The sequence below is a fragment of the Ambystoma mexicanum genome, chromosome 10, assembly GCF_040938575.1.
Source record: "Ambystoma mexicanum isolate Mex_15411 chromosome 10, UKY_AmexF1_1, whole genome shotgun sequence".
NCBI classification, from domain to species: domain Eukaryota; kingdom Metazoa; phylum Chordata; class Amphibia; order Caudata; family Ambystomatidae; genus Ambystoma; species Ambystoma mexicanum.
In genome coordinates, this window is record NC_090932.1 from 645,336,002 (window position 1) to 645,356,848 (window position 20,847).

Genomic DNA, 20,847 nt, shown 5'->3' on the forward strand with positions numbered 1-20,847 from the left:
CGCCGCCGCGGAGCTTGTGGGCCAGACACCACAGCTGGCGTGTTCTTGTCTTTCTTGGAAGTAGAATGGACAATCGACTTTTGCTGAGAAAATATACCATAGGAAAAAACCTTAGGGTTATCCCGGAGGCCTTTGACAGGCCTGCTCATCCCTTCACCTGACTTTGTATAGGAGAAGGGATTTGGTGCGTGTTTGGTGAGTCCTTCTGTTACCTCGTTTGAGCGATCAGCCGTAGAGACTTCATCCTCTTCCTCTATTATTGCAATTATCTCATCTAGAGGATCCTTCTGTTGCACCATTGCTGCTGCACTTTTTCTTGTTTTTTGTTGAGCAGCTGTTAAGTCTGTCTCAGAATTGGCAGTCGACGCTAGTGTCGGATTTCTTTCATTGCAGTCTGGCCCTCCCTTGGCGTTTTCTCTGACCGGTGTGAACAGCTCCAGAGGGTGCTGCATTATTTTGTCATCATTCCTGATGGGCGGTCCAACTGCCCTGGGTAACGGGATGCCTCCTGTCCCGACAATGTACCCTTCCAGATAGTTTAATTTTGACTGCATAGAAGCCAGCATTGACATCTGATCGCGGAGGATGTCATTTAGGCTCTCATATAGCTTACTGAAAGGTGCCATCGCAATTGTTACGGTAGACATAATAGTGATTATGTCAGCCTTTTGTTGAAAAGGGTCTTGTAACGATGGTTGTTGTGTTTCACTCAGTCTACGCATGCGTATGGGAGTGTATACCAGCGTTGGAGTTTTTGCTGACTTTGTAGCACTTGCCCGTTCACACTCATTGTGCTTAGGCTCAACTGATGGCATTGTGTTTCCTGACCTCAGAGATGAGCACAGTGCAGTTTGGGAGTCCGATCTTTGTAAGCTTGTGCTTGTCTCATTTCCTCGCTCAGAGGATGTCAGGTGCTGGATTGGTGCAGTATTCACAGGACTTTGGAAAAGCTGGAGAATTGTTTGTCTTTTGCCTGAGCTTGTACTTTTGGCTCCAAGTTTCTCAGGGGATGGGCAGTCCCTCGCCTCCCCGTTCAAACATTGTTCTTTTCTCACTGTTACAGTTTTGTTGGCATAATGCCATCTCAGAGCCGGCAAGCTTTTTGTCAGCGTCTTTGTAGAAGCAGAGTCCGGAAATTTTAAAGGTGTAATCGCTTCTTCTGCGCAGCTTTTTAATGATGTCATTTCTGTTTCTGTTTGCGAGCAACTTTCTAAGATTTCACTGTCCGACAACTCCTGCTGCCTATTCAGTCGAGTTTCTAATTTCTTTTTAAAGAAATCATTCATTGCTGCGACAGTAAAAGGCATGCCAGGTCCGTTCTTTGGGCCAATTTTTTTACTTAAAGGTACTATTGGTTTTAGGGTCGCTCTTCTTCTCATCCTGTTAGGATTATGGCGATATATTTTGGTTAGTGCGGGGGTAAGTTGTTTAGGCACACCATCCGTTTGAGGTCCTTGTTTATCTTTTTTTTTCTTTACTTGAATTGCCGCCCCATCATGCTTTTTTAGCATCGTTTGGTCGGCCACTGCATGTGAACCAGATACACTGGAAGTGCCTGGCTCACAGCCGTGGTCAACTCCGTCCTGAGGATTGCAAGAGACAGGAGCGTGTAAAGGATTGACATTCTTGAGGTCTTTCGACACTGGGATGATTCCAGTGAGTCTGTTGGTGATGTCTATTGATTGGGCGTCCTCTGCAGTAATCTGGGCTTCAGTTGGACTCTCCAGGACCTCGCTCGCTTGCACGTTGTGGACTATAGCAGTGCATAAAGTTTCAGTTGAAAAATGCATAGCATTTGTCAGTCTGATTTTTTCACCTTTTTTGGGAATTGTTGGAGTCGTAGTTTGCTGCGTGCGGTACTCCAGGTTGCTGACCCCGCTCAGACTCATAGCAGTATAGGTTTCAGTTACTTTGTTACTGGAGCTGTTGTTTTCCAGACTGGAGGTTTCGTTTGGGGTTTGTCTCTCCGGAGCTAATGAATTACTCGAAAGGCTCGACTCCTCCTCCACACGTGAGGAAGACAGGGCTTGCGAGTTTTGCTCAGCCTGGACTAAAGAAGCTGGTTTCGAGGACACGAGATCCGGCTGAATTTGATAAGCCACTCGAGGTGGCTGTGAGCCGGGTGGCGCCTCAGACGGGTTGGCCAGGAGAGACTCATCACATCTCGACAAATTCATCCTCGGTGTCTTCGCGGTCTTCACCGAAAAGTCTGGCGAGGAGTCAGGTGGGTCTGACGAAATTGTCCGCTTCGGTACCCGCTTCGGCACCGAAGACTTCTCGCCCCTCCTCTTCAAGTTCGGTTTCAGAGCACTGGCTTCCTTCGGTGCTTCCTTCGGTGGCCGCAAGACGCGGCGGCTGACCTCCATTTCAGGAGCGGGTGGCCCAGTAAGACTAGGAGCCACCGGGGCTGGCGGGGAGGCTAGCACAGGAAATGAGGGACCAGACAAGGGGGAGGCAGAGAAGGATTCCACCTCCAGGGGAGGGGAGGGTGCGGGGGGGGGGCATCATGCCTGCCTGATTCCTAATGCTGTATTTAGCGTAGTTCGCTAAGTCCTGGGCCCCTCGTCCCTAGTCCTTATAATCGAGGTTTGTTCAGAAATGATCACCGCCCCGTCACGGTGGCGGTGGCCGAGGAAGGTCACAAATCTCACAGAAAAAGGACTCACCGCACAGACTGACAGGCAGGCTCCTCTACTCCTCCACTCCCTGCCACGGTCTGCCAAAGTCTGCAGTCACTCAGCAGCTCACTCCGCGGCCGCTCCGCGGCCGCTCCGCGGCAGAATGCTGTTTTTGAAGTCTTGGGTGAGCTGGGAAAACGAAGGCCACTGTAGAAAGACTCTGGGTCTGCCAAAGTCTGCAGTCACTCAGCAGCTCACTCCGCGGCCGCTCCGCGGCAGAATGCTGTTTTTGAAGTCTTGGGTGAGCTGGGAAAACAAAGGCCACTGTAGAAAGACTCTGGGTCTGCCAAAGTCTGCAGTCACTCAGCAGCTCACTCCGCGGCCGCTCCGCGGCAGAATGCTGTTTTTGAAGTCTTGGGTGAGCTGGGAAAACGAAGGCCACTGTAGAAAGACTCTGGGTCTGCCTGGGTCTAATTGTTATTCATGAGCATGTGAATCCATGCCAGACCCCATGCTGGAGAAGGTTTAAGTTACTTACCTGTAACTATTGTTCTCCAGCATGGGTCTGGCATGGATTCACATGCAAACCCTCCCTCCTTCCCCTCTGTAGCTCTTCTTGGTTCATACTGGCACTTTACGTGCTTACCAAATTTGAAGATGGCCACAGGGATTTGGAGCTTAGGGAGAGAACTGTCATTGGATGGGGCAGTATTATCCAGAGGATAGTGATTGGTTTAGAGGAGTAATACAGTTTTGAAGTGAAAGGGAAACAGTTTTTCTTTTACCGAGTATTCCCAGCCTGACGACGGGGAATATTCATGGGCATGTGAATCCATGCCAGACCCATGTTGGAGAACAATAGTTACAGGAAAGTAATTTAAACCTTCTCTCCTCACATCACGGACCTTGCCAAGAAGGCCCACTACCAGCTGCAACTCCTCAGAGGTATTCTTCCTACTTTCCCCTAGAAGCTCAGTCTCCAGAGCCCTTGTTCTCTCAGGCTGGACTATTACAATAGTCTCTTTCTCAATCTGCCTTCCACTACTCTCCGCCCTCTGCAACTAATCCATAACAGGACTGCAGGACTTGTCCATGGTCTCAAGCCCAGGGACCGTAGCTCTTCAACCCTGAAATCTCTCCACTGGCTCCCGGTGGCTGCAAAGATCAAGACCATCTGCATCGTCCACAATGCTTTTTGGGGCCGGTGCCCGTACTACATCCAACTCTCTCTTCTGAAATAACTTTCTTCTCGACCCGTTCACTCAGCGTACTCTAACTCTCTGAGTGTCAGATGCTTCCAAAGTCAGAGAGTGGGGTGTAGATCTCTCTCCTCTGCAGGTTCCTCCCTCTGGAATGGCTTCCCTGCCCCTCTCAAACTTGAGCAGGACGACCTTAAGTTCCAGACGCAGCTCAAGACCTTCCTTTTCTCCTCTGCTTTCCCTCTCCCGCCCCTGCTGACCTACCTGTTCTGCTGCGCTGCCTCATTGCTTGGCTACCCTCAGAGCCTCACTGGGTACCGGGCTCCTCCATGATCAAGTCTCCACTGCACTGCCTCTGGGCCTAGCGTGCACTTAGGGGCTGTAACTGTAACCCTACAGTCCTATGCCTCCTTGCACTTACCCAGAGCCACGCTGCCATCACGCAGCGCAATTGCTGGCCTGACTGCACTTCCCTCTTCCCTCTCTCTAGCACTTCCACCTTCTCCATTCCCTCTACTCTTTGCGTTGTCGCACTTGCACAATCTGAATGACACAAGGCCTAGTAAGATCGTTTGTCTTGTCCTCCCTCTGTCGTCCCTCACTTGTCTTGTCGCATCTAGAAACACTTTATGCGTTACAGGCGCATTATAAATGATATATATCATACCATGTAACATTCATTGCCTCTTTACATCTTCAGCTCTCCTGTGCACCCAACAGCACTAATCAGATTCCTCGGAAGTGCCATATTGTGCCATTGTAGCTTTTTGGTCAGTGCACCCCACAGTATCATCCATGACCTGCATTTCTAAATAACGTGACATTCCAAACAGCATTTGAATGATGATGGCAAGATTCCTTTTCATTTACATTTTGTGATAGTATAGCACCCATTTTACATAAGAGGCCTCTTGGCATGGGCATGGTCAATTTTAGGTTATATATATATATATATAATAAGTCATTTATAATGCACCTGTACACAAGTGTTTCTAGGCGCGACAAGACAAGGAAGGGGAGTCAAGGGGTCAAAGGGAAGACAAAACAAACAAACTTACTAGGCCTTATGTCATTCAGATTGTGCAAGTGCAAGGGGTGAAGGGAGAGGAAAAGTGCCAGGGGGAAGGAGGTGGGGAAGTGCAATAGGCAAAGCTCAAGTAAGCCCAGCCAGGGTGGCCGGCTCTAGTTAAGAGCAAGGAGACAGGGGACTGTAGGGTTGCAGAAACAGTCCCTAAGTGCGCGGTAAACCCGGAGGCAGTGCAAGGGGCTACTAGTCGTGTAGGAGCCTGGTGCCCATTAAGGTTCAGAGGGTGGCCAGGTAACCAGTTAGCGCAGCAGACAAGTACATCAGCAGGGGAGAGAGAGTTAGAGAAAGCAAAAGCAAAAAGTAAGGTCTTGAGTTGCTTCTGGAACCTTAGGTGGTCCTGCTTAAGTTTGAGAGCGCACAGAGGCTGTTCCAGAGGGAGGCACCAGCCGAGGAGAGAGATCTACCCCCCACTCTCTGCCTGGAGAAGCGTCTGACCCTCTGAGAGTTGGAAGTGGATGAGCGAAGGGCTCAAGGAGGAGAGTGCTAAGGAAGAGAGAGTTGGATGTAGTGTGGTCCCCGGCCCCAGAAAGCCTTGTGGATAATGCAGAGGGTCTTAAACTTGATCCTTGCAGCCACAGGGAGCCAGTGGAGAGATTTCAGGGCTGGAGAAATACGATCCCTGGGCTTGAGGCCAAGGACAAGTCTTGCAGTCCTGTTCTGGATTAGTTGCAGAGGGCGAAGAGTAGAGGCAGGAAGATTTAGAAAGAGGCTGTTGAGTTAGTCCAGCCTCGAGAGAACCAGGGCTCTGGAGACAGCGAGCTTCTGGGGGAAAGTGAGAAAAGGAAGAATACCCATGAGGAGGTGCAGCTTGTAGTGGGACTTCGTAGAGAGGTCTGTGATGTGAGGAGAGAAGGGGAGAGTGGAGTTGAAGATGACATTAAGGTTTTTTACCTTGCAGGAAGGTGCAGGTAGAGGGCACAAGGAGGGCGGCCAGAGTGAAAGAGCGAAAGCGGGAGCAGGGGTCCCAATGAGAAGGATCTCAGCCTTACTCGCATTAAGGCAGAGATCGTTGGAGGCGCACCATTTCTGAATGGCCGATAGCCGGTCAGGAATGACCGAGAGAGGAGAGGAGAGGAGGCTGAGGGGAGCATGAAGGAAAGCTGAGTGTCATCTGCATAACACTGAAAGTTAGAAGAGAAGGTAGAGATGAGGTGGGCCAGAGGCGCCAAGTAAGGGTTGAAAAGCCAGGGTGAGAGGTTAGAGCGCTGGGGAACACCACACGTGGAGAGTGAGGTGGTGGAGAAAAAGGACCCAAGTTGGACCTGGGAGGGTCGATCCTGGTGGAAGGAGGTCAACCAGGCTAGGGCCTGATCCGTATTGCCCAGGTTGTCATGGAGACGATTGATCTGGATGGCATGGTTGACTGTGTTGAAAGCAGAGGAAAGAACCAGGAGTATGAGGACGGAAGGAAGTCTAGAGTCGAGATTAGAGAGTAGGTCTTCACGGGTGTTCATGAGAGCAGTTTCCATGCTTCTGACTGGTATGAAGCCAGACTGATGGTCATGGAGACAACCAACAGCTTCAGTGTGAAGACTAAGACGTTCCAGGAGTTTGCCAAGGAAACAAGTGATAGAGATTGTGCTGTAGTTTACCAGAGAGGACGAATTGGCAAAAGGCTTCTCAAGAAGGGGGTGCACAAGGGAGTGCTTTAAGGGGGAGGGGAAAGTTCCAGTGGCAAAAGAGTGATTGCAGAAATCGGCCAAGGCTGGAGCGCGGGTGTCGATATGGTCCTTGATGGTTCTGGAGGAGCAGGGCAGCTCCCGCTTCGATTACACTTTCGTAGATCGGACTTGTCTAGAAACATCAACAGGAGTGAACACAGGGAAAGAGGAGAAAGGAGGAGGAGAGGGAGAGGCGGCCGGAGAGGAGCCGAGAGAGGGAGAGGAAGAGGAGAGAGAGGACAGGATGTCCTGAGTTTTAGTGGTAAATTGAGAAGGCAGTGCTGTGCAAAGGGCCTGGGAGGGAACAGGAGAGGTGGAGACTGCAGCAGGACTGGCCAGCTCCTTGCAGATTTTGAAGAGTTTGGCTGTGTTGTTAGTGGCCGTAGAGGCACAGGCTTGGATGTAAGCCATCTTCTTGGACAAGAGAAAGAGAGTCTGTATTGCCTTTGGAGCAGGCAGCAGGCCAGTTTGTCAGAGGATGCGCCTGATGCCCTCTACATCATCTCAGCCACCTTACACTTGTGTTTTAGGGTGGCGAGGTTGGAATCATACCAATGGATCCTCATGACAGGGGCAAGGACATCAAGAGTGTTACAGATAGAGTGATGCAGATTAGAGAGGGCTGTGTCAGAGTGTGAGTCAGCCGCAGGCGTAGGAGGAGGAGAGAAAGTAGCTGCAAAACCCTCCACACTGACTCACGCTTCATGGGCCGGATGACCAAGAAGGTAGTTGCCAGTGCAGGGGTCAGCTTCACCTGGGGGACAGGGTGTCAGGTGGGAGGAGAGCAGAAAGTGGTCAGTCCAAGAGAGAGGAGTGGTGAGAGGGTTATAGAGAGGGATGTCTGAAGAGATGAGAACAACCATGGTGTGCCCGGCAGAGTGTGTCGGGCCATAGGGTAAAATAGAAAGCGAGAGAGAGTCACAGAGTTTGCTAAAGAGCCCCGAGGAGGGGTTAAACTCATGTGGAGGTCTCCGAGTAGGAGATGTTGAGAGGTAGAGACAAGGAGAGAAGATGAGAGGTCAACCCACTCAGAGAGGAAGAGGGCGACCTGGCCAGGTGGCCTGTAAATGGTGGCCACAGTAAGAGAGAGGCCAGGAGAGATAGAGAGCCTGGACACCAGGCATTGAAAGGAGGAGTAGGCCTGAGTAGGAATGACAGAAGCAGGGATCCTCTCCGGAAAGATAAGAGTTACTCCACCTTCTCGACGGTTGGTTCTGGGTTCGGAGAGGATCTTGTAGCCATCAGGGAGTAGAGTGTCAAACTTGTGACAGAGCTGGCTGTGAACCATGTTTCGATGAGAGCGAGGGCATCCAGATTAAGTTCTTCGAGGAGTCGGCAGATGTCGGAAAAGTGTTTGACAGTAGAGCGAGAGTTGAGAGTAGCGACGTGGAGAAGATTACCACATTTGAAAGACTTCCGTGGAGGGGTACAGGCTTGAGGTACAACCTGCGGAGGTGGTAGAGAGGCCAGAGGGTGGGCAGAGGAGGAAGAAGTAGATGGCAGAGTAGTCTGAGAGGATGAGGAGGGTGCCAGAGAGGTGGCGGAAGGAGGAGATAGCAGAATAGCCATAGAAGATGAGGAGGGTGCTGCAGAGGTGGCAGAGAAGGGAGGTGGTGGAGGAGCCAGAGAGGTGTAGGTAGGAGTAGCAGAAGAAGGAAGTAAGTCGATAAGACGCGCGAAGTGCTTATCAAAAAGGGGTGAGATTGGGCTGAGGCCCTGGACCAAGACGGTGCCATTCAGATAGACATTAATGATGGTCTTGGAGGAGTGGAAGGGGGCCAGGACGACCTCCCACTGAGTGCCACCTTAATGGTAGAGGAGGAAAAAGGGGAGATAACAGAGACCATATGAGGGGTCCATAGGCCTGGAGATGGAACGACAAAGAGGATGTCGTTGAGGGTCTGCACTGATGTAGGTATCCGCGATAGGGAGGCCTGGGTTGGAGACCAGGATGTCCCTCTTGAACTTCTTCGTACTATACTTAGTTAGATGGAGAGGATAGAGATAGAATAGCAGTTGGAGTAGAGAGGGGAGACCGAGAGCACCATAGAGGGGTGCAAGGAGGAAGGAGGAAGTAGGAAGAGGAGGCAGCCCAAGCATGAGTGTAGGGGGGTCACACACTAGGGACACACATAGGGCGAGTGCAAAGGGGAGAACAGGTGCACTCAACGCAGAATACAGTAGCAACAGTAATCACAATGGGGGGGGCTTAAAGAGAGGGGGACAGTGCAACAGTACAATACCATAGTAACCACTGGGGGGGGACAAGAGAAGTAAGAAGAGAAATGTACAGAATACAATACAATTGTATACAATACAATAGTAACCACTGGGGGGGGGGCTGGAGAAGAGAAATGAACACTCGTAAAGTTTACCTCTGGAAGGGGGAGAGCCTAGAATGCGAGGGGAACAGCGCACGGAAGTAAGGCGGTAAGGTAGAAGTACACGCAAGGCCGGGAAATAAGTGGGGCCTCAGATCGAGGAGAAACGCTTGTAGAGTCGAGCAGAAGGGGCAAAGATGCGTAAGACCGGAAAGTAGTGACGCATAAGATTGCGAGGGGAACAGCGCAAGTGGAGTCGGGCGGATTAGCAAAAGACGCGCAGTGCCGGGAAGTTTATATATTATATGAAATCTTTTGCAATATGTATCTATTGTTGAATGCTGATGATTCCAAATGGTTACATTGGCCCTCATTACGACCCTGGCGGAAAGTGACTGACCGGACCGCAACAGCGTAAATAGCGTTTCCGCCATTGCACGAAGGAGCAAAGTGCGGCCCATTCCGACCCATCGGGCAAGAGCACCACGGCATGGCGGAAGTGCAAAGTCCGCGATGGCGGAAATGACCCCAAAACGGCCCACACCGCCGCCGTACGTCGCCCTAGGTGCAATACCGCCACCCATCACAGCGGACACCGCAGAGTGCGCCTACCGGAAAGTACGGTGACCGGAAATATACGGAAACGGAAGTAAAAACATGGGCCCGGAACGGGAAACATCCCGCCGTACACCTATAAAACCACAAAAACCACACAACCACTAAAAACACTACCCCGAGACACACCCCAACCCGTCATCCACCCTAGCGAAACCAAGAAAAATGGGAAAAGTAGCGAAGAAAGCGTGCGACCGCAAGCGGCAGGTCCACTTCTCCCGTGAGGAACTCACCGTGCTAACAGAGACCCTCCAGGAGAATGCTGCCGTCGTCTTCTCCACGCAAATGACCAGGACGGCACTTGCGAACAAGAAGGCCATATGGGCTCTGGTGGCACAGCGGGTAAGTGCGGTGGGGACCGCACCCCGCAACCCACAGCAATGCCGAAAGCGATGGGACGACCTGCGGATACGCGTCCGCAGCATACTCTCTGCCAACCGCAACATTGCCACAGCCACCGGGGGAGGTCCAGAATCACCCATCAAGTTGACCCCCTGGGAAGAAATCTGTGCCTCCACCATCGGAATGGAGAGCATAGAGGGAGTCGGAGGGATGGAGAACGGAGTGCAGACATCCGAAGATTCAGGTAGGTGGGCCAGATAAAACAATGCTAAATCCACAATGTCCAATCATGTGAACTACCATGTGTCCACATAGTGCAACAGAAACACATGTCCAGGAGAACGTCCACACACATCGCCCTGATAGCGCACTTTAAAACTCACAATAAATACATAAATAATTAAAAACACCTAAAACACCCACTACACGTGCAGCAGGCACACCCTAACTGCAGGCTGCCAAACAACTGCACCCTCACTCCACACACAAATGAAAGCACCTCCAAGGCCCCGACCCAAATCACCCTCAGGTACCACCCCAATGCATGTGATACAATGCCATTCCAATACCCACAGACCCATTATTAACCCTCGCCCTCCTTTACTCCACCACAGGGTCTGATCCAAACGACGAGCATCAGGACACCCCTACCAGCGCACCTGCAAAGAGGGCCAAGACCAACGGCCAAAGACCCTCCACCTCAGCTGCACGCATCAAGACACGGCAGCAGCACACATCAGGTGGCAGCACACAGGAGGGAACATCAACAGGCACCCCAGCAGCCAGCACGCCCACAACACCACCACCACAGGTCCCCCCAACGGATGCCACAGAAGGCACTGCCTCTGGTGGCAGCAGCACCATAGGTGACACCCCATTGATGGCAGCATGCTCCGACACAGAAGACGGGGATGTCGAAGTCAGATCCATCCATGACCTGTCCCATTCCCCCTGTCTGTCCCATCCCATACAACATGAGGATACCACGCAGGGGCACCCACAAGACGACGACTGGCCATCCCCCACAAGCCCTGTGGCAAGGCAACATGAGGTCAACAGCCCCTCTGTGACACCCCCGCAAATGGCCATGGCCCAGCAGAGGCAACAGTCCCTCGAGCAGTTAATCGTGCAACAGCAGCAACTGGCCACGCTCCTCAAGGACCATGCCGATGAATGTGGGCGCACTAAGGCAGACATAGAAACATCAACTGAGACACTCAGGGCAGAAATGGAGAGAAGTACAGAGACACTAAGGGCACAAATGGAGAGTAGCACCGAGAGCCTGAGAGTCCAAATGGAGAGAAGCACCGAGAGCCTGAGGGGGGAACTGCATGCGACGTCCAAAGACGTATGTGCCGAACTTGCCGCAGTGCGCCGTGTGCTCACTGAGCTCTCACAAACCCTTAGGGACATGCATGGACGTGAGCAGGCAGAGACATCATCCGTTGCAAGTTCCGTCCAGGGCAGCCCCCAACGTAGATCTGGGAGGAACCTGCGCTCCACAGGCAGGGGTGCCCCTGACACCCGCAGAGGGGGCTTGCAATAGCGACAGCCCACTGACAATGAGCATCTTTGGACACTGGTGTTCGGGGGGGAGGTAGGAGGGTGGAGGGGGTGTGTTGGGCTCACTTGGGTGGCGGGTCGATAGGGTGTTCAACATGATATCACATATGCCATAAACAGTGCACGATCAACCAATGAGATGTGTGGACAATGATCTTTGTGTACTAGGCCATCATAGGGGTACAGTCCATATTGTGCATGTCCCAGACACACACAGTGCCACGAGTCCCGTGTCCATGTATCAGCCACCAGGCGTGAGTGCTAGAAGCATGCATCAATGAGATGCTGACGAATGTCACGGGCCTCCGGTGCCTCGCAGACTCCATGAGGTGCTGCCACATCCCCACCCTCATCATGACCATCATCAGGTGCTTGCAGTTCTGCGTCAGGGGGCATGGGCACATTTCTACGTACGCACATGTTGTGGAGCATGACACATGCCATGACCATCTTTGCAACCTTCTCATGGCGGTACAGGAGTGCCCCGCCAGACCTGCTGAGGCAGCGGAAACGAGTCTTCAGTAGGCCGAATGCCTGTTCAATGACTACACGGGTACGTGAGTGGGCATGGTTGTAGTCCTCCTCATGCTGGTCCCGTGGGTTCCGGACTGGTGTGAGGAGCCATCTCTTCAGTGGATACCCAGCATCACCTGTATGTGGACGATAAACGTATGATGTGGAATGCCATTGCTACGTACGCACACCCCCCCCCTTCCTGCCAGGTCATTGCCGCATCACATACCCCACATCATCATGCATGAAAAGAGACTCACCGAGTAGCCAGGATCTGTTCCCTGCGTGTCGCTCCATGTAGCGTGGTATAGTAGAGTTCCTCAAGACCATAGAATCATGGGTTGATCCAGGGAATCTGGCACAACAATGTGTAATGATCCTGTTGGAGTCACACACCATTTGTACATTCAGGGAATGAAATTGTTTTCGGTTGCGGTACTGGGCCTCCATGGCATGTGGGACGACCAATTCCACATGGGTGCAGTTGATGGCACCAATGCAACCCGGTATGCCGGCAAGTGCATGGAATCCCACTTTTGTGTTGGTAATTTCCTGCTCCGAGCGTGGTAGAGAGATGTAGTCGTCTGCGTGCTGCAGGAGGGCATCGAGCACTTGCGATAGTGTCCGTGAGAACAGTGGCTGAGAAATGCCATGCAACTGTCCGACTGTGTGCTGGTAGGTGCCTGTGGCCAGGAAGTGGAGTACAGACACCACCTTCAGTAGGGGTGGGATGGCGGTTGGGCTATCTATCATGCTGACAAGGTCAGCCTGTGTCATGTCCACTATTGCGGCTATGGTGTCCCGGTCCAAACGGTAGAGGGTGTGGATCTGCTCATCAGTGAGGTTGAACGGATGTGCTCGGAGGCGTGGGATTGCGGGCTGCCTGCGTGGTGGTAGTGGCTGTGCTGGCGGCCCTTGCGGGCCCTGCCTTGGCCTCCTCCTCCTCCTGCGTCTCCTCCGTGCGGCCGGTTGTAGTTGGTGTTCGTCTTCTTCTTGGAGTTGGAGTACTTGCAGTGCTATCAGGTCCCCCAGGGCCAACATCGCGAGTCCTGCCGGTAGCATTTCGGAGTGGGTGTGGTTGTGGGAGGAGACTGGGTGTGCACTTTATGTGTTTTCAGGCTGTATGGCCTCCACCTGTGGTGATTCATTCCACCTGTGCAAGCTGCTCTCCCCTTTGGGCGAGCACGTCCCGCACACAACGCTGCTATTCGAGGAATGGCATCTTGCTATTGCAATCATGTATTTGTACCCGATGGCCGTGTAACATTTGTTGAAATGTACATTCGGCTATGGTCCCATTGTTTCACATACAATCTTTGCAGTCGCGAACAGACTTGTGATGGGTCAGTGGAACGTAGTACTCGAGTAACGGTGGGCCCTCATGCATCACTGTACCGAGTTGCAACGACGGGCGGGGCGTCCCATTAGTGGGTGATGGCAGTTGCCATTTTCACACACAGCCGCACTAGATGGATTAATTTGTGATTTCAAACGGCCACAGATGCCTTTTCGACGTGATGTTGCAAATGAGGAATTCGAAGGCCGGCGCTTTCGGTTTTCAGCTAGCGGAGAGGAGATGCCCACAGGTCTGACTGCAAATATAACGTTCTATTGTTCAATGTCCTTGAGACAGAGGCCATGGCGAGGAAGCAATGATTGATATGAATAGTTTGGGATGCGCAATAGTGACGTGGCCGATGAGGCCGGACGTTCCCAAATACATGTAACTTCACAACACTGGAATTACGGGCTGGGGCACTGTGGATTTTGCAGGCTGCATAACGCACAGACTCAATGGAAATTTCGAATGTTTTGTGAGTAAATATTCAGGCGTTTTTATACCTGGATGAGGGAATGATGAATGGATGCATGGGCAGGTGATTTGATACAGGGTTTGCCATGTACAGTGCTTCTTGGAATCTATCCGCCTCCCCTGCGCTATGTGATGCAGGGCTGCCATAGTGGGACCATCGTCTATCTGGCCTTGTTGAGCCCTCCCTGTCTTGACGCGCCTTCAGACACTTGTGTCCATGCACGTTAACATTCCCATCTGATGGAATCTGTTTTGACAGACGCATGCACAGGTACACTCGTTTGTGATGGTGTTTACACCTCGATATAGATAGTTATGAGTCGCAAGTGGTTTTGGGGTGGTGATGATCCTTTGGAGTGGGCTAGCATGCATATGGCTGTGGATTTAGTGTGATCATTGAAGTGAGTTGTTCGAATGTAGTTCTGATGGCCATTCTGTTCTTTTTCTTTTCTTTTGGTTGACAGGTATCTCCTCCCCTTTTGCCACTGCCATCTGTATGCCACTCCTGCAGATGGCGTTTACTCCCGACACCTGCTGCTTCGTGTTAATCAGTGGAGCAGCATTACGATCTTATGGGACGATCGCCAATGGGCCACATGCCCTTACGCAGTACTAGTGGCTCGGAGCAACATTTCGGCCTTTCAGTTGGACTAGTGCCTCCCCATTGGGACGGGCCTGCGGTTCTGTGCGCTTCCATGTTGCCTTTTCGTACGTGAATGTGGCTCTGTGTACCATGATGGAACAGGGCGTCACACAAGTAGTAGCTGGTCATTCCTTGCGGATGCAGCCCACAATGGTGATATGTGTTTTGGAGTTCATGGACTAATGGCTGTATGAGCTTGGTGATTTAGTTGTGCATTAAATTTCTATTCTGATATGGGCCGTGTAGCGTTCTTCTTTGCGAGTGATGTGGCATATTCCTATTTGGGGAGCGATGTATTGTGAGGAGATCTGCATTGGGTTCCGGTTTCGGAGTATAGTCGCGTGGTACTGTGCAGGGGGCGTTTGCCTACGGAGCCCAGTGAGGTCAGGGATGGGGGCTGCCAATATGACTGTTTGAATGTTGTCATGCTCAGGGGCGGGGGATTGGGTTTTGTGTAACAGACGCCGGTCAGCCAGGTGGACTGGTGGAATGTTGTGATTTTCGGAATATTGCTGGTCACAGGTGCCTGTGTTTGCGTGCGTTTCGGGGGGGGGGACTGTGGTCATGTCCATTGGAATGGCTTCTGTATTCGTGCCATCTGTGCCCTGCAGCTCCCATTGGCCCCTCTTGTGAATCGTTTGTTCGTTGGCATGCATGGGTGACTTGTACATTTCACTGGTTGCATTGTGACTTCATTGCACCTACGGGGAGTTGTACTTTGTGGGCAGGGAGCGGTGTACAGGCACTCAGTGGGGCCGTTTACGGTTGATTCGCGATGCCGTACTTCTCACCATGGCGGAATGGTGCTTTCCGCCATGCTTGATGGCGTTAGGTACATGTCCGCTAGGGTCGGAATTCGCGTACCCTTGCGCCATGGTGGTATTTACGGTTTGGCATGGCGCGCGCGCGCGTACTTGGTGCAGTTAGCGTTGGCGTTCACTACGGTGTCGCTAATGGCTTCGTACTTTGCGGTGGCGGGTCATAGTCGCACCGAGCGCTATTCGATGGCGGTATTGCATTTCCGCCATCGTTTTCCGATTTCCGCCAGGGTCGTAATGAGGGCCATAGACATTTAAGTATTTGTGAAGGCTAAAATTCCTGTTTTTTTATGAGCTTATGCAATGGTTTATGTGGAGTAAGCTGCCATATTCCATTGGCATAGAAATACAAACCGCAAGCCAACAACAGAGAAAGCTTGGCCATTGGGAACATTGATATGTCCATTTAGCCTCCTTTATCTATCAATATGAGCTTGTTGATGGTAAACTCTTTTAAGTGGATTGAAGTAGCGGTCAAATGAAAACATAATGTGAGTATGTCTTAGAGGAAATGTGACATCGGCATTCAAACGTTCTTGACATTTTACAATTAAGTACCATCTGGTGCCAGGAAGGCAAGGGATGTTGCATTCACTTTTAACAAGGTAGGATTTTTGGCAGATGACAAGACATGAAGACATCTGGTGGGGCTACATCTTCTCTTCATTCCCCAAGTTTTACACTACCTGAAATCAGCAATTAATTCTATTTGCTTATGTGTCCTTTTACTCGTAGTGTACTTTTATTCTTCCATTCTGTACCTTAGTATTACCCCCCACATGAGACTGTAGTGTAAATTGCTCCTCTGGTTGAGCATTAAAAAACACAAGATGAAATAAAAGTAAAAAATAAGTTCTTAGAGTCCGTTGGTCATTGAGTGGACATATTTGTATGTGCAAAAGTCAGTCCAAAAAATCAAGCCATTAAGGGGATTGAAGGCTTAAACGCAAAACAATCAGTGAGTAAACGTGTAAAACTCCACCCAACTAAACGGTAAATGTTTCTTACAGAAACCTGTTATTGGTTGTGAAACTACTGTGGCTAATTAGGTTCTTAATTTTGCCACTGGGATACTGATGTGTCTTAACTGTGCGCATAAACAACACCCATATACAATGTTAAAACCACAAAAAATGGCACAGGTTTATTTTAAGGGGGAATAATAATGAATATGGTTGTTGGCTCTTGATCTGCCTAGGTCTGCAAATCTGGGCAGTGACTCTGGCCCTCAAATTGCCATTTTGTGTTATTAATAGGTGTTATATAAATGATGATTAATATGTACGTTAATATTGTATGTAGGGCTTGAATTATGTAAGTAATGTGAAAGGTTTTATGTAAACTGTAACACAAAAAAAAAAAGAACAGGTCTTCTATTTCCTATTCATCTGCAGAGCAGCGTGGTAAATGCATCCGGACGAGCAAGAAATGGTGCACCCCTGTTGAGTTCCTAAACATGGATAACGAAGTGGACTTTACATCCTGGGACACAAATATTCGTACAGCAGGTGTACCCCTGAAGGTCCTTATAATGGTGAGTGAGTCTAGCCATGAAATTGCCAGCAGCACTTATATTAACTGACAGACCCTGAAATAGCCGCTTTTTTCTTCCAAAACCACGAGGTGAGCATTTCTGTATTGCCATCAAAGAGACAATGGCGTCCTTCAGAGATGACCGAGAGTACTTCAGATAATACAGGTTGTTGCAAAAGGATATTATACTGTACGTAAATGTAGACTGAGAATGCTATTGTAGCGTGGCCACCATAGAAGGTGAAATGAAAAGTGACACAAGGGAGGCACCTGAAAACCAGTGAAGGCAGACAAAGAGAAATAGCAGGGACAACGCCCTATGAAGAGGGATATTTGACATGTACATCATCCACAAACCAGGAATGCTCACATTTGTAAAGATTTCTTTTAGTGTCTATATGTGGAAGAAACAACAGTCATTGACTACTTCACTCCCAGTAAAAGTTACTGTGAAGGTTGTCTTGTTCTATAGTACAGGTCATAGTACAGGGGTATTCTAACATTTGTAAATATCCAAAAATGTTGGTTATTTTTATTTATTTTTCATTTTTGGGAAAATTATATAGCTTTAATAATTCATGAGAAGCTGCTTGCTTGAAGGCCCATCAGCAGGTGGGAGAAATGGAGAGAGATGGTTAGATGGGTGTGGTTGTACAAGAGGAAGAGGGAAGAGGGAGAGGGGGAGGGAAAATGAAACCGCAGTCACATGGAGTACAGGGGCTAAACATGCATGCTGTCTAAGTGTAAGAGCTCTTAAAGTCCCTTTGACGAAGTTCATTGTGGTGTTGAACAGAGGTTCACGCTGTATTGGTGGTAGTTTCAGGTTACATGGCAGGGGCTTTCCCGTTAGTAGTTTTTTAAATTTCACATAATCTCTAGTCCATCCTTCATGTCCAACTGTTGGATGTCCCAGAGCTAATCACCCTGGTTTAAAAGTAAAATCATGCTGATTCTAATTTTCTTGGATGTGTCTGGTTGTCGTTATGTGTCATGAAAGGAGGTTCATGGAAGATGTGGTCCCGGTGGAAACTCCGCTAGTCCTGTTTCTAACACTCTGCACCTATGTATCTCTTCCCCTTTAAAAGCAGGGAAGCCACGCCCCCTCAATGCGTTGCAACTGTGTTGCGGTTTCCTCGCTCTCTGGTTCTCTCGTAGTTTCAGCCTTCCTTCGTTTCTTCCTGAAAGCCCTCCGTAGCGTTTCTTCCTGAGCTCATTTCTTCCTGCCTATCTGTCTACGGTTGTTACCTTTTTCTGCACGCAGTAATTCGAGGTTTTCTGTCATTGTTTACTTTCACTTTCTGTCACGGCGCTCGCCGCTTGTCTTACTCCGCCTCTTTCAGGTATCCTGACCACTTTGCTCCCGTCCCGGTGCCTTCATTCTTGGGGTAAGAAGTTTTCCACTTGCAGGGGTTTCTTTTTTACACGTTAGTACGGTGACCTTATGCGCTTGTACCATTCTCTCCTTCTTATACCAACTTAACCTCCTTCTATCTTTTCCCCTGATATTTTCCTTGGTTTCCTTTTCTCCTTCTATTTTTTCACCGAAGTTTCATCTTCCTGTCTCTGGTCCTCTTCCGCCCTCCATTTTTTTCTTCAGAACTACATTTCCCAGTTCGCATCTTGCCTTCAGAGTTTTGTCTCTTCTTCGTCCGCTGGATCTCCATCATACCAGCCGTCAGGATCAGATTTAAAGAAAGAACAGTTACTTTTCAACTTACCTGATTTATTCAAGTCATTCTACTGGATCGGACAAGCCATCACCTCCACACCTTCTTGCCATTCCATCTATATGGGTTTTTTGTGCCACAGGCTTTTTCCCCTCCGTGGTCTGCACAGGGGGATTGTCATTTCTGTCTGTGACTGTTACTCAGCACAACAATTGTGGCGAACTCCCGGAACAGACCTTACCTCTTCACAAAAAAAGGAACGCCTGACCTCTCGGCAACGACTCTTTCCGGATCCGACCTCTCCTCCGGCGAATCGGATCTCGAAGCACAGGTGAGCCCAACTTTTGATGACAGTTTGCAACGCCTAAAGATCGCTACGGCAGAACAGGTCCAGGAGTTGCTGAACGCAGTTCAGACCATGTCTATGGAAGTACAGGGGGTTAAGACTGAAAATGCAACTCTTCGCCAGATAGTCGCTGCCAGAGACGCCCACCAGACTGATCTTCCACCTTTGTCTTTAGCAGTTGGGAAGTTTGATGGAGCACCCAAGAGAGTTAAGGAGTTCCTGGATGCCTGTATGGTATATTTCACACTCAGACCGGCTACCTACGCTTCGGATCGCTCCAGAGTGGGTTTTCTCATCTCTAACATAATTGGAAATGCCCTGGCATGGGCCACTCCATTGGTTACATCCAATAATCTGATTCTACAAGACTACAACGCCTTCACTATGCTTTTTCGACAGACTTTTGAGAGACAAGAGATCGGAATCGCAGCCGGCGAAGCCTTGTTTGATATCAAACAGGGTACAATGGATCTTTTGTCATATATCTCGAGTTTCAAATGACTGGCTGCAGAAGTAGATTGGCCTGAACCGGTCCAATATACAGCATTCAGAAGGGGCTTACATGAGGATCTGAAAGACGAGTTGGCGCGAGTACCCAGACCTACTACCTTGGCTGATCTTTTTACGCTCGTACTTCAAATCGAATACAGGATATCGGAGCGTAGATCTGAGAAAAAGAAGAGTCGAAACCCAATGTTACCTGTATCCGGATCTCCTTCATCCCTACCACTATCTTCAAACCGTACTGGGGACGAACCGATGCAAATCGGCACGGCCAGGGGACCTTTGTCATCTACAGAACGAAGCCGACGCCGGGACAAGGGTTTATGTCTTTACTGCGCCTCTGATTCTCACCTGTTGAGGGATTGCCCTGAGGTTCCCCCATGGCGTCGGGGAAACAACGGACCCCGGTCTTAGAAGGAGCCGCTTACCGGGGTTCAGTCAAAGGCTCACCTTGTGCACAAACATCAGGAGAGGACTCTCGCCTCATGGTTCTTCAAGCAACCATATCCAAGAAGAACCAACAAAAAAAAAAATGTCTTAGCCTTTATTGACAGTGGAGCTGCAGGAAACTTCCTTGATATCCATTGGGCCAAACAAGAAGGCATCCATCTTGTTGATAAACCGGAAGAACAGAAGGTAGAAGGTGTGGATGGCCGTCCGTTAAGTTCTGGACCTATTGTTCAGGCTGCAGTGAACCTTCAGCTTTGTATCTCCCATCATCATGAAACCCTCACTTTTGATGTTATAAGAGCAGCTCACTTCCCAATCATTCTGGGAATTCTGTGGCTTCGCAGACACAACCTGACGATCAACTGGTCTCTTAACACCCTGAAATTTGAATCCGAGTACTGTGATCAACGATGCAGAGTTTCCCGAAGCGAGGTTTCCAACAAGATGAAAGAAGCTGTGGTGACTTTTCCGTCCTTCTCCGTCCTTCTCATCAGATTCACTCCCAGTCCATAATATTCATTCTATCTTCCAAGAGTTTGTCGACGTATTCGAAGACAAGTTACCTAAGGCTTTGCCTCCACACAGACCCGAGGACTGTGCTATTGACATTCTGCCTGGCTCTTCGGTCCCATTTGGACGCATGTTTTCTTTAACCATTCCTGAAAAACAAGCACTAAGAGAGTATTTAGATCAAAACCTTCAAAACGGTCTCATCCGACCATCTAAGTCTCCAGCTGGGGCGTCTCTATTTTTTATTTCCAAGAAAGATTCGAAAGAACTACGTCCTTGTATTGACTATAGTGGCCTGAATAAGATCACAGTGAAGGATCGCTACCCAATGCCTCTAATAAGGGATATACTGGAAGCCGTAGAAGGATCACGCTTGCTCAGCAAACTTGACCTCAGAGGTGCCTACCACCTTCTCAGGATTAAAGAAGGGGAAGAATGGAAGACGGCGTTCCGTACTCCCTTTGGACTGTATGAATACCGGGTGATGCCCTTCGGCCTAGTCAACGCCCCGGCAGCCTTTTCAGAGGTTTATGGACCACCTTTTTGCTGACCTTCTGTTTGTCTCAGTTATTATATACTTAGATGACATCCTGGTTTTTTCGCGACACCCTCACCAACACCAGGCTCATCTCACGGAGGTCATG

General features: G+C 49.9%; 1 protein-coding gene across 4 annotated transcripts in view; it reads left to right on the forward strand.

Moving 5' to 3' along the window:
* LOC138491614 (nuclear body protein SP140-like) overlaps positions 1-20,847 on the forward strand; it is a 3,009,150-nt gene that overhangs the window by 1,633,839 nt on the left and 1,354,464 nt on the right. For all 4 annotated transcript variants that reach the window (XM_069618235.1, XM_069618234.1, XM_069618232.1 and 1 more), the window contains one exon: positions 16,588-16,727. In XM_069618235.1, the coding sequence (XP_069474336.1) occupies positions 16,588-16,727 (140 nt within the window). The remainder of the gene's footprint in view (positions 1-16,587; positions 16,728-20,847) is intronic.